The sequence below is a fragment of the Abramis brama genome (assembly GCF_963993115.1).
Source record: "Abramis brama genome assembly, chromosome: 3".
In the NCBI taxonomy this organism is placed as follows: domain Eukaryota; kingdom Metazoa; phylum Chordata; class Actinopteri; order Cypriniformes; family Leuciscidae; genus Abramis; species Abramis brama.
The window spans coordinates 23141478-23154156 of record NC_139965.1 but is presented as its reverse complement, the minus strand read 5'-3'; the positions used below and the strand labels follow the sequence as shown (position 1 = coordinate 23154156).

Here is a 12679-nt window from a genome sequence, read left to right as displayed (position 1 = left end):
AGGCACGACTCACTATACACTAAAAAGAATGTCAAGTGTATGAGGAACAGGAAGAGTTTGCACATACATACTTCACATTACATTTACATTTTACAGACGCTTTTATCCACAGTTCAGGGAAGTTTTTATCAGGTGAGAGTTAAAACAAACTACAACCCCACTGAAGAAGAAAAAACTCACTCAACAACAGGACGTCCTGCTCATGTGAAGACAAGCGAGCGCAAGAGCACCGCTCACAGCAAATCAAACACAAGCAGCTGCACTTGAACATCAAATGAGCACAATTAACTTTTCATATGCTTTCCCTCATTATATCAAGAGGAAACTGAGAGATCATCCCGTGCATATCCAACCACAGCAGTGCGGTAACAATTCTTTGAAATGCTCTTCTAATTACACCAATCACAAAAGCTCTCTGTAATCCAATTAGGAAACAGCACCACCTGAGCAGTGTTGAAGTCTTCTGGATTTACATGTGATGAAGAGGTGAAGACAACCATTATTATATTATATTATATTATATTATATTATATTATATTATATTATATTATATTATATTATATTATATTATATTATATTATATTATATTATATTATTCTTTCCTTTAGAAAAAAAGGAGACAGAGATGAGACATTTTATTAGATAGAATTAGATAGAAGATTGATTAGAAATGTTCAAGTTCATATTGAAATCTTTGACTTTTGATTTTTGGCACATCTGATCATAGATTTAGACATTGTGGAGGTCTCTTCTGAACTTCTACAGGAGAGAGATGCAATTCTTTTCATGAGAAAAATCTGAAAAGCTATTCAGATAAGAAAAGTCTCCATTTGACCTCTATTTAATCATCGCTTTCTAGGGAGAAATATTTGAGTTAAAAAAGGGATCTCATTTCTCATTTTTCTTTCCTATGGGTGTAAAAGTGCATCCTGTTGTCCCTAACATACATTTGATGTCACACCATATGCTGTGGTGTTGCCACCAATGGAATGCAAACTTTAGCTAAAGAAAAAGGCAAAAATCCTCTCATGACAGCTGAATTTTTAGGCTAATTAAAGTGGAGTTTGGCGTCTGGATGCTGCTGGGCCAGGGGAGTCCAGAGCCCGAGGGCTGGTCAGAGTCATCCTAGCTCTGGGCAAGCAGCCGCAGCAGAGGGAAGGTTTATAGAGAATTCCCTTTTACAAGCATCGAACAATAAGTGGCTGTCAGTCTCAGGTCTGGGCTCTATGCCTCTTGGTCTAGAGAGACCACCACGGAGGAAGGGGGGGCTCCCTCAACTCCCTCAAATTCCCACTCCTCATCCGCTTTCTCATTGTCTCTCTATTTATAGATTCATAAAATCGCTCTGACATGAAATGCAATTCAATACGTGGTTCTCCTGCACTTTTACAGTGTGAGGGATCTCCAGGCGCTTGTGGGGGACTTAGACTTCAAAGCCGAGTCCTTGGCAAATCGCAAAGTCTTAAGTCTTCATTCAAGTGTTCCAGAGAGGCCTGCTCCCTTCTAGCCGTGTCCTTGGGTTGAGGATTCCTCTCTGCAGGAGTACAGAGGGTGTGTGTGTTTGTTTTGAGAGAATAGATGTGGGATACATCTGGAGGTTTACTCCATGACATTGATGTTGTGTTAATGTTGCACGATTGTGTCGTAAACGGAAAATATCCAGAGAGTTCTAGACGAATAAACTCGACCAGACGGTTGTCACTTTTTGACTCCTGCCAACTATCTTTAATAATGCAATTTTTCATCTACACCTCATTAGAAAATAAAAAACACACGTAGCCTGTGTTAGCACACGTAAATGTGCTATGAAACTCTGGCAGTGGCACTCACCATGCGCTGCTGGGCCGACATCAGGCTCTCCCAGTCAGATTCGGGCGGCACACTGCTGCTGATTGGCTGAAGCTCCTCCAGGGGAGGTTTGTTGTGGAGCAGATTGTGCAGGGGCAGCTGAGGGGCGACTAGCGACTCAGAGTTCTCTTCCTTCTCCCAGGACATGCGCTCCTGATTCAATCCATCCTCACCTCCGTCAGGGGTCGAGGCAAATGGAGAAGTGGCTTGCTTTGAAGACATGATTCTGCTGAGAGAAGAGCAGAGGAAAAGTGTCAGAAAACATATTCAAACTTCCAATGCAACAACATAACTCCGAATAAAGAGTCTCGCAAATGTCAGACAGGAAATGCTAGAGCTCGGCTTTCATTCTCTACGAGTGCTCTCACATCACATATATGAAGTTGGCAGCCGTTCTGAGCCTCCGCACCACATCTAACCCCACGATTGAACCGGTATCATTGCTGGGGAGATCCTATCAATGGCTCTGGGCTTAGTGCAGGGAATACGGCGTGCACTGGGGTCCCTCTTAATCCTTTGTTTAATGTAAATGGACGTGCTGAGCTACGGCTGGAGAGCTGCCTGAGGCAGGCCCGATCCCCCCGCCCCATGGCTGATTACCGCACTAAGAGGGTTACCATACCATATAACACGCTCTCATTAAAGCACTAACCCTGCCACCAACCACAAAAAGAGCGGTGGCGCTGAGACGCTGACACTTAATGGGAATTTGGTCATTACATTCATAGAGTCTATAAATGTGCCATTTTCCTTCATTTTGTTGTAATTGTGCTATTCTGCTTTTGCAATTGTACTTCGGAATTAATGCAAGTAGGCTGCTGTGGCAGATGGGAGGTAACTTTTAAGATTTATAGCAAATTTCCCATTTCACAAAATAGGGTTGGTAAATGCATTTGTTTCAAACAAAAGTCATCATGTCATATAGCATAAAACTCAACCAAGTTTCTTTAATCCCACAAACTTGATTTTCAGTGCTAAAATAAAATAAAATAAAATAAAATAAAATAAAATAAAATAAAATAAAATAAAATAAAATAAAATAAAAAGGTAATTTGTGTTTTTATGACAGTTAATAAAATCACTCTACTACTGCTAAGGAAATTAATACTTAAACTGCTAATTGAATTAAACGCTCGATCTAAATACTTAATCTAAAGACTCCAACAGATCTAATGAGTTGAGAATCAGCCAGCACACATCATGAACAATGACATAACACACGATTGCTGACCACAGTGATGAGCAATATTGTTTTGAGTCTGAAATGTCCAGAGTCTACGAAAGGTTATGGAAGTTGAAAGCGCTGCAGCTAGCCACATTAGCATGGACAAAGGGCATGGGCGTTCTAGGTCAAGGGCTGCAGGTGAGCTAATGTCCTTCCGCTGCCCACTGAGACTGCAGAGAGATGAGAGAGAGGCAGGCTGGGTAATGAAGGAAGCCCAAGGTGCCTCCAGAACTCCATCTCCAGCCCTGCCAAGTTTTCCAGCATGTAGCTCATCGTGGGACGAAAACAAATTTGACACCGGGAGAGATTATTTTAACACCAAACTGTGAGTTAATCTGTTCATGTGCGTGCGGCGGCCGTGCACTCCGGCGCATGAGGGATGTGTGGGTTGCAACGGGCTGTCAGGCCCAATTGCTCTCAGGCCCTTTAAAGTATGACTACTTCATTTGAAGATGTGCCATCAATTTGCACACATGGCTGAGCACTTAAGCCTCACACTCTCAATATGAATTGTTTAATACAGTTCGGTAAGTGAGCTTAAAAAAAAAGAGCCTCAAGCTACTATTGTTTCATGCTAGCTGCAGTAATATTAATTGTGTTATGCTTACCAAAGAAATATATATAAAAATAATACATACACATCCGCACAGTCTTGGATGAGCTCTGCGGAAGCCAACAGAAGTGGACAATGGAAGTCAATGGAAGTTAATCAAGCGGCATACCGCAGCTGTGCAAACAAGCTAAGTCTGTTAGTTAGTGCAGAGGAAGGCACCAGAGACCCAGACCGCTCCGCACCCCTATTTTCTTTAGCGAGACCAAGGCCTCAATTTTAATCAGCCAATAAATTGTTTCCTGTAATTATATCAAACAGAAAGTGATCTCTTAAATTGTAGAGCGTTAATTGAAAATCAAGTTTAAGAGCAAAGTTCAGAGCGCCGAACGGCATGCGAAAGGGGCGCGCAACGGCTAGAGGAAGAGAAAGCGAGGGAGAGAGAGAGAGATTTTTTATTCATGGATCCAAAGAGCCGGAGCTTCTAGCACAACAACCCCCACCTTCATCTTCAATGGACTGCGAGCGAAACAAAGCACTTCTTTTGTATTACACAGTAAATCAAGTGGTATTATTTTACCTCTAAAATATTCAGTCTCTCAGGCCTTTCCCTCCAGTCTCTAGCCATCAGTCAAACTGCTGAGGCATGATAGTGAGAGAGAGAGAGAGAGAGAGCGAGAGCGAGAGAGGGGCTGACTCCATCCTCCTGTAACATGTGTCTACAGCAATTTTACTCGAAAACGCAACAGATCTGAGCCAAGGCCCCGTAACAGTATTTGTCAGTTGGAGTTAATAATTCATTAGGAGAGCTGGGAGGGCAGCTCAGCCCGTGAGTGCTGGGGTTCATGAGTTTTGCCCCCCATTCCCTCCCAACCATAACACCCCCCCCCCACACACATCCCACTCACATCCACCCGGCTAATCTGCACCCACGGCTGAGAATGGAACAATGTGGCCGCCATTTAGCTGGAATAAAGGCCTGATTCCTAGAAGCGTTTTTCCTTTAAGCGCACTTCAAAATCATTTAATTTCTCCCTACGACCCATAAAACAAAAATCAGTATGTGGTGTATGACGGAGGAGGGGAAATAGCCCCGACGCCATCGTATTTCATCAAATTAAATGGTGTTTTACGTTGAGAGAAACACCCATGGAACAGTCCTGTGAGCAACCGCAGCGCTTCTCTTTATTCTTATTAATAATTCAATCTGTTTCTTCAGTAAATAAGTCCGATCCGTTGGCCTTTGTGCATATTAAGCAGAGAATATATCAGCTAAGCCAGAGTGGCCTCATATGAATTCCTGTCAGCCCTCTCCCTCTCAGGCCTGATTACACAATAACAATGGACAGCTAACAAACCAAACCAATCAATAAGTATAGGGCAGCACAGCTTGTCTTTTCGCAGTCCGAGGGAGAGAGAAAGGCCCCATATATAGCTGACAATATTGCGATACGTTTATGAGGATTAGGAGTTAAGTTCTCGGCATGAGTTCTCATGTAGCCTGGAATGCTTCGACTCATGAATTGTTGCCGCTGCTAACGTATCATCACGCACTGACCTCTGTTTAATTGGTTAGTGGCATTAGAAGACACCCCGCGCTGGTGTTCCTCAGGGGGTCTCATGACTGGGGGCCATGTGTTTTGGGATATCCGCTTTCGCCCCTCTCAATCGTTAGAAGCCCCCCGCTCTTCTGTCTCTGCCGTGTCTTTCTGTTGCCCTTTTATAGACAATGGCGATAAGTAACTCCTGAGCTATGGTGTCACTGCTGCCCCCTTCCCCTCGGACACCCCACACCCCCTCAAAACCACAGGCCTTAGCAGACCCCCTAAATCACCAGCCACTCCTGAAAGGAAATATTAGAAGGCCGCTTTTCGCTCCGGCACCACCACCCAGACCTATATGAAGAGAAATAATCAAATAAAAGGGGGTAAAACAAGAGGGCCATTGTTGAAGGAAGTAACGATGGGTGAGCAGAAAAATGGCAAAAGCTGCTTTATGACAGGGCTTCAAGTTTCCACGGGTAACGACACACACACACACACACACACACACGACCGAGCACACGTGTGTACGTTCATGCTTGAGCATATGCACACACGCTTTCAAAACACAGGCTAATAAGAAATCTAAAGGTAGGGCAGAGAAAGTTACAGGAATGTAAAATGGTGCCTTTAAAAAAAATTTTACTTATGAGATTTTAAAAGGCTAAACAGAAATCTAAAACAGAACACTCCAATGCAATTATTCAAAGTGTAATAGGAAGTGTTTGCATCTGAAAGGAAATTGTAAAAAATAAAAATAATAATAATTAAGCAACTGTGTATTGTGTAGTATTCCTGCAGTGAGGATTATAATAATACGCTTTTATGATAATTGTGTTGGTCTCTTGAGTGTAAACAGTGAGTAGTAAATGATCAGACAACACCAACAAAACAAGGGGGAAAAAAAAGAAAAGAAAAAACACCAAACAAAAAAACCTTGGCACTGGTAAATACACCCTGACAAAATTTCTGAGTAATACTGATTAACGTTTATCTCTTCTTTTTTTTAAACAACAGCAGCTGCTGCAGCCATAAAGCCCGGTGAGTGTTCAATTACTAAGTCATCGATACTTAGTTAGTTAGTATACATAAAATTAAGATAATACTCTCTCTCATTAATACTAAAAATGACTGCAGAGATTTCTGTCACGAATACGCACACATGAACTGGTTTCCCACAGAGAGTGAGAACAGGAGTGCGAGACATACAGTGGCATGAGTTTGCATATGTGTCTTTGTGTGAGTGTCTCTCTGACAGCAGATCACACAGGTGACAGCACAGACTCTCAAGGTCCTCACCTCCTATAATCATCCCTCTGTCACCTGTGAAACCTGGGCTGGAAAATTATCATCCCTGCTGTAGCTGTTTAGCACCTTCAAATTATCACCTTCCATTGTACCGGAGCAGTCTAGCGATCCATGAACAATCATCAGGACAGAAGGAAAGAACGTTGCTTCTCTGAACAAGGGATTCTGATCAGAAAGTGTTACTGAGTAGAAATATCAATAGAAAACAAGCATGTATTCTTAATCTAATTTGATATCTCCTCTTATGGCATTATTTATTGATTTCTAAGTAAACAAACATCTAAATAAATAAAAAATAAAAATCCAAGTATTATTTAGAATTGTTTTATTATTATTATTTATTGTTATAATTATCATTGAATAAATAAGAATAAAATTTAATGAATAAAATGTAATAATAATAGTAAAAAAAAAAAAAATTATATATATAGACATGAATAAAAATACAAATATAATAATTACATAAAAATACATTTCAAATATTTATTTATGAATAATATCATATTTAATAAAGAAATAAATTATACATTTTATTTACCGGATGGGAGTATAACACACTTATGGAAATAGTGAAACTAAGACACCTCTAATAATCTGAGAAAGCACTTTTAAAAGCTGATTTTTTTTTTTTTTTTTTTTTTATGTACCTCATAAATGTTAACCTTACAACCCTTAAAGTCAACTATGACAGCTCCTTCACCACACATCACTCACTCCTTTACTGTCTTTACACTGTTGCTCCATATCCAACTTAAAATACAACACACTTCAATTTACAAGAAGTACCAAGTAAGTCTTTTCTAAAAGTGCACTCTGTATATTAAGCATAGCCTGTGTAATAATTATTCAACAAAAAGAAAGAGAATTGTGAGGAAAAATATTCTTTGATCATTAGCTCAAGCACCCCGTCACTGTCCTCACTGTGAAAGTGAGATGTGTGTGTGAATTAGCGTGCATCAGGTGTGTACACTCACATACTGTCTCCCTCAGCCTGTTTGGCCGCTCCTGTCCTTCTCTGTTCTTCACACACCACTTCAGAGCTGGATGGCATAACACTTCCTCAAATTCTGGCACACACAAACACACACAAAAACACTCGAGCACAGACAGGCCGTTCGTCCCAGCCACGGCACGTCTTGTCAGAACACATCCGACGGCACGCTGAACGGAGTACGCTCTCGCACATGAACGGAGCCACCGGCAGAGCAGCTGTTAAGCTCCTCCGCTTACACACACACACACACACACACACAGTCTCACTCGCACGCGTGTCTCTTTCAGTTCCTGCACGGCCGGAGACGATTCCGAGACACAAGAAAAGCAGCTCGCCGTCTTTTCTGTCTCTCTTCGTCCCTCGCTCGGGGCCTTACGGGGCGGCAGTTCCCAAAGTGCCTGGTGTCAGTGCTGCAGTTAAGCAAACTTTACAGCCACTGAAGCCATCAAGCAACACAGCCTATTTGCTGAGCAACAGTGGAGCTTTGTGGTTTCCCTCACAGTTGACAGTAAGTTATGAGCCCTTTGTGAGTGCAGGGGAAGGAAAACAGAGATCGGAATTTGGCAGGAAAATATAATACAGAATTCTCCTGTCTGTTGAACCTGTTTTTTTTTTTTTTTCATTCTTTCTGTTTGTCTCTCTCTCTCTCTTACTCTCTCTGTCCCTCTCGTCTTTTTTTGTGTGGAAACAATCAAGCATTGTTGGGGGAAAGAAAAGCAACTCTGACAGATGAAATATAGTGGGGGCCCCTTTTTGGAAAAACAGTAAACAAAGCACCATTCAAGGACAGGTCCTCTCTGTCATTTATAAAGATACTTTTCTTCAGATCGGCTGACTTTATAGCAAAGGAGTCTACAAATCGTGTGTAAAATCTCCTACAGTCCACTGTGACGAGGACAGAAGACAGAGACCAAATGAAGTGTTAATGCTAAAGATAGACAGAGGAAAGGGGCCTTATATTGCTCGGTTGCACAATAAACAAATTAAACAAGATGGAGGGTGATAGACTGGGGAAAAAAGGGCAAAACGGGGGATACACAAAAGTGACTAGCCAAAAAAAACTTTTTTCCATACTAGCCAAAAAACGGGGACAATGGCTAATTATGAGGGAGTAATTTTGCCGCCAGAGGACTGGAGAGAATGAATGGACACATGAAAGGCTGAGGGCTATTCAAGCCCATGTCAGCGAGAACTGTATGACTACAGTCTTCAGCCTGGAGCGCATGAGGTCATCATTGGCACCCCGTGCCCAGAAAAACTTGGGCTGGTACAACTGCCGTTTGGACATCTGGAATGCCGGCACACAGTGCCCTGCTTTTTCCAGCCACTGTCCCCTTAATTCCTTTCTTTTCCAAAAATAGGAATTTTTTTTTTGCACCAGTCGCTAGTCAACCAAATTGGAAAATTTGCAGCGTCTAATGAAAAGAATAGCAGTTTTGTTCCCTTTCATTCTCATCTCATAAATGGGATTTCTGTGGAGCAAGAAAACTAAGGAAATTACCTTCGATGCTGTGCTATTCAGGGTGGACAACAGCTCCTTAATTATCACTAGTCCCATCCCTAACTCTTCCACATGCTTTTTTTTTATTTTATTTTTTTAATTTATTTTTTTAATCTTTTTATTTTTTTTATGCTGTGACCTAAACTGCCCTCCTGAATTATCATATATATATATAGCCAGGACACATCTTGAAGATCTATGATTAAGCCTTATTATGTTGGGGCAAGTGACATTGATTGCTGATTTAAACCTCTGAAACTAATTCATTCGCCCCTGTTCAAATGAAAGCATGGGCAACAGTGTGTGGCCACGGTGACAGGTCGGACGAAGGCGGCTGAATAAAAACCCCTGCTAAACGAACGGTTGGCACTCATGTCTGTCAGGAGGTGGTTAGAAGTTACCAACATGACTGACAGCCGATACAAAAAAAAAGAGAGAGAGAGAGAGAGAGAGAGAGAGAGAGAGAACAGAGTGAGAGAGAACAGAGAGGGTGAGAGGGAGAGTCCGTCCATCGATCTGTGTAATTGCCACGAAAATCTGAGTCAGAGAGTACATGAAGGGTTGATGTTTTAGCAATGCTAAGATGAAGCGGCACAGGGAAAAAGCGGTAAAGTGAATACGAAACATGCTGCACCACGGACTAATAAAACCGGGAGTTGACAAGCATGGTTGAACAGAAAAATGTGCAGTAGATTTGTACCCAGGCCAGAAAGCAGGCACATTACTGGATTAGCCGCTGACTGATACAGAAAATGTCTCACCCGTCTACTATTAAACCGTAAGTCTGACCAACTCGCACACTCCCGTTTCAGATGAAACAGCACAGTAGTGTCTTAAAAATGTTCTCAACAAGCTGGAAAAATATCTGACTGGAGTCTAGCTAAAAAAGAAAAAAACTCTACGGTCTGTGACGGGCTTCCTCAGCAAGTTGTAAGTAGCATTACATCGGTCTGCTCCATTCTGTAACACGATCCGTGCAGCAGCCGCAAGCAGTTAGAACTTAAGTGTAGTCATGTTGACTAACACCTTCGTCTCTCTTTCTTTCCTTCTTTCCACCCTGCTCTCCTTTTCCTGGCAGGGAAAGACACATGCATCATGACAGGCTTTCAGAATGAAATCATTAACTAAATTGCTTTCTTTTAAAAAACCGCAAGTGTGTGACGGGGTGGGTTGTATCTGTCTCTGGCTGCTGTCCACCGCTTTTGGGTTCGGGCTCGGCCTCTGTTGTGGTTCGTCGTCGCCACAGCCATCCCACTCTGTGCGGCGGGGACCGGGCTCTGTGATTTGCCTGGGCCCCTGTATGAAATAATCGAGTAATCTCAACCCCACTCCCCGAATTCACAAGCCCTGCCTGCCAGCAACACAAAGAGGCCTTTTGTGCTCCAGAATGTGTGTGTGTGTTCTCAATACTGACTGTATGGATCATCAGCCCTGAATCAATCAAAAACATATTAAACAAATACACATTTTGAGCTGGGCCATTCAGCAGAGGGTTTGTGGGAAGAGTGAGTGAGCAGTGAGCAAATTAACACCACTTCTGTTTGTCATCGAAGCAAAGAGCAACCCGGATCGCTAACGTATTTATGAACGAGAGTGTGGTGGTGTATGATGCGCTTTTCAGTCAGAAAAAGGCTGAGAGAAGGAGAAAATTGAAAGCAAACTATAAAACAAAAGAAAATGTCCATGTGCCCTCTGACAGCAAGGAGGTGAATGACCCAGGACAAAAAAAAAAAAGAGACTGTAGCATCTAGTCTTTGGTAACATTGTATCTGGCACAGAAAGACTTGAATAAGCAAAGCAAACAGAGGGAAAGTAAATAGGTAGCGAAGGCCAGACAAATATTTGATAAGCGGATAGGTATTGTGGCAGTGTGGGACGTGTGGCACAGGTCTTCCCTCCCCTCTTCCTCCCCTTTATCCCTCTCAGTTTCTGCGTGCGAGGCAGCAGATGTGTCTTTCACAGCCTGCGGAGTGTGCAACCAATCGGCAAACAATAGCTAGCCACTGACAAAGGTCATCTTTCGCAATCCGCGCGTTATCAGAGACTAAAAAAACAGCGAGCACGCAGCTAGTCTGTGCTCAACGCACGTCGCATGGCACCCTGACTGTGTCTGTGTGTGTGTTTTAACCCCTCACTACAATGCTACTTGATCCTTCTTAATAAGCCAATTACACAAGTTTAAGCCACCTCTTTGACCTCGAGTTAAGCTAACAGTTGGTGTAAACAAGTGAAATCCTATTAACCTAATAATATACACGGAACCAGGCCAGCAGTTCAGGCGCCAAAGCCTCTTGGAGTCATAACTACAGTGAGTTTGGTCCACCGGAGTGGACATGAGCTTTGTGCTCCCAAACAGGGTCATAAGTTAATCCGCAGCGGTTATTAGAGTACTTGTCAGAATGGATGTGCTAATTTAGCTAGCCTGTATTAAGCCTCTCCACTTAGACGCCTAAAAACAAACACATCCTCTGTCATTACATTAATACACATTTAAGACTGGAAACTCCTGAAATGAACACTAATTAGAGCTTAAACAGACCCCATAATTCAGCAGTTACAAAGAAACAGAGAGAGTGCCTTTTATCTCACTAGTGCTGCAGCTAACAATTTAGCATTGTGTTGATGAGCTCGTTCCATTTACTGTGGCGGCATTTAACTTTCTAACTGTTCCTCTTATGATCATAGAGGAAAAAACTAACTTGGGGATTTATTTTTTATGAATCCATCTTCTAAGTGTTTCCTCTTGAAATCGAGAGCTGCATTATTCATAAAAGTGCTGCATTTTAAAGGCGACAAACAACACATTTTATGCAGCGTTATGAAAGCATAATGCCGGCAGATGCTCCTTCTGTTTTGTTCTGATGTCACCTCCACAGCAAATGGAGACAGTTTTAGGGTAAATATTTAAGAGTGGGCCATTTAGCTACATACAATTTAAGCATGCAGGGAGTACGTGTACGTGTACTTCCCACCAGGAGTCATTTCTGGGGAGAACTGTATAGACAGCTCACACACTGTATTCTTACATTTTAGTGTGAGTGTGAGTGCTGGTTTAGCTTATTTTACTATAATGTTGTATTGCTAGAGGCATACATGTATTCAAAGTAACATAACTGTTTCTTGATGTAACCACTCCCTGTGTGGCTGTTTTCAATGTAAAAAAAACACAAAAAAAAACCCTGTTTTTGAACATTGATAAGAAGAGTTTTGGGTTGCAGCAAATCAATATATTAGAATGATTTCTGAAGGATCATGTGACACTGGATGACTGAAGACTAGACTAATGACAGCTGAAAAATCAGTCATTACAGAAATAAATTATATTTTAAAGCATTAAACCATAAAATGGATATTTTAAATTGTAATAATATTTCAAAACATTACTATATTTTTGATCAAACTTAACAATAGTAAGGAACAAATCATCATTTTGGGGTTGTTATTCACTGAAAATCTTCATGAATTTATGAAAAAAAAAAAAAAAACGGTTATAAAAAAAACAGCGTGAACATCCTTCAAAACGTCTTCTTTTGTGTTCCACAGAAAAAAAGAAAATCATGCAGGTTTAGAACTAAATGAGAGCGAGTAAATGACAGAATTGAAATTTTTGGGTGAACTATCCCTTCAGCAGCTCTAACTGTTCTTGGCTTAAGGAAAAAAAAAGTTTGAAAAAAGTTTGACTGACAGGTTAGGTAATTTAATGCTACCACTT

The 12679-nt window shown here is 41.6% G+C and overlaps 1 protein-coding gene across 34 annotated transcripts in view; it reads right to left on the bottom strand.

Moving 5' to 3' along the window:
- sox6 (SRY-box transcription factor 6) overlaps positions 1-12679 on the bottom strand; it is a 150689-nt gene that overhangs the window by 99935 nt on the left and 38075 nt on the right. For 17 of the 34 annotated variants that reach the window (XM_084109480.1, XM_084109489.1, XM_084109492.1 and 14 more), the window contains one exon: positions 1831-2077. In XM_084109480.1, the coding sequence (XP_083965606.1) occupies positions 1831-2077 (247 nt within the window). Of the gene's footprint in view, positions 1-1830; positions 2078-7446; positions 7889-12679 lie in introns of those variants that run through there. The other 17 variants (XM_084109494.1, XM_084109477.1, XM_084109478.1 and 14 more) reach the window with 6 other exon arrangements.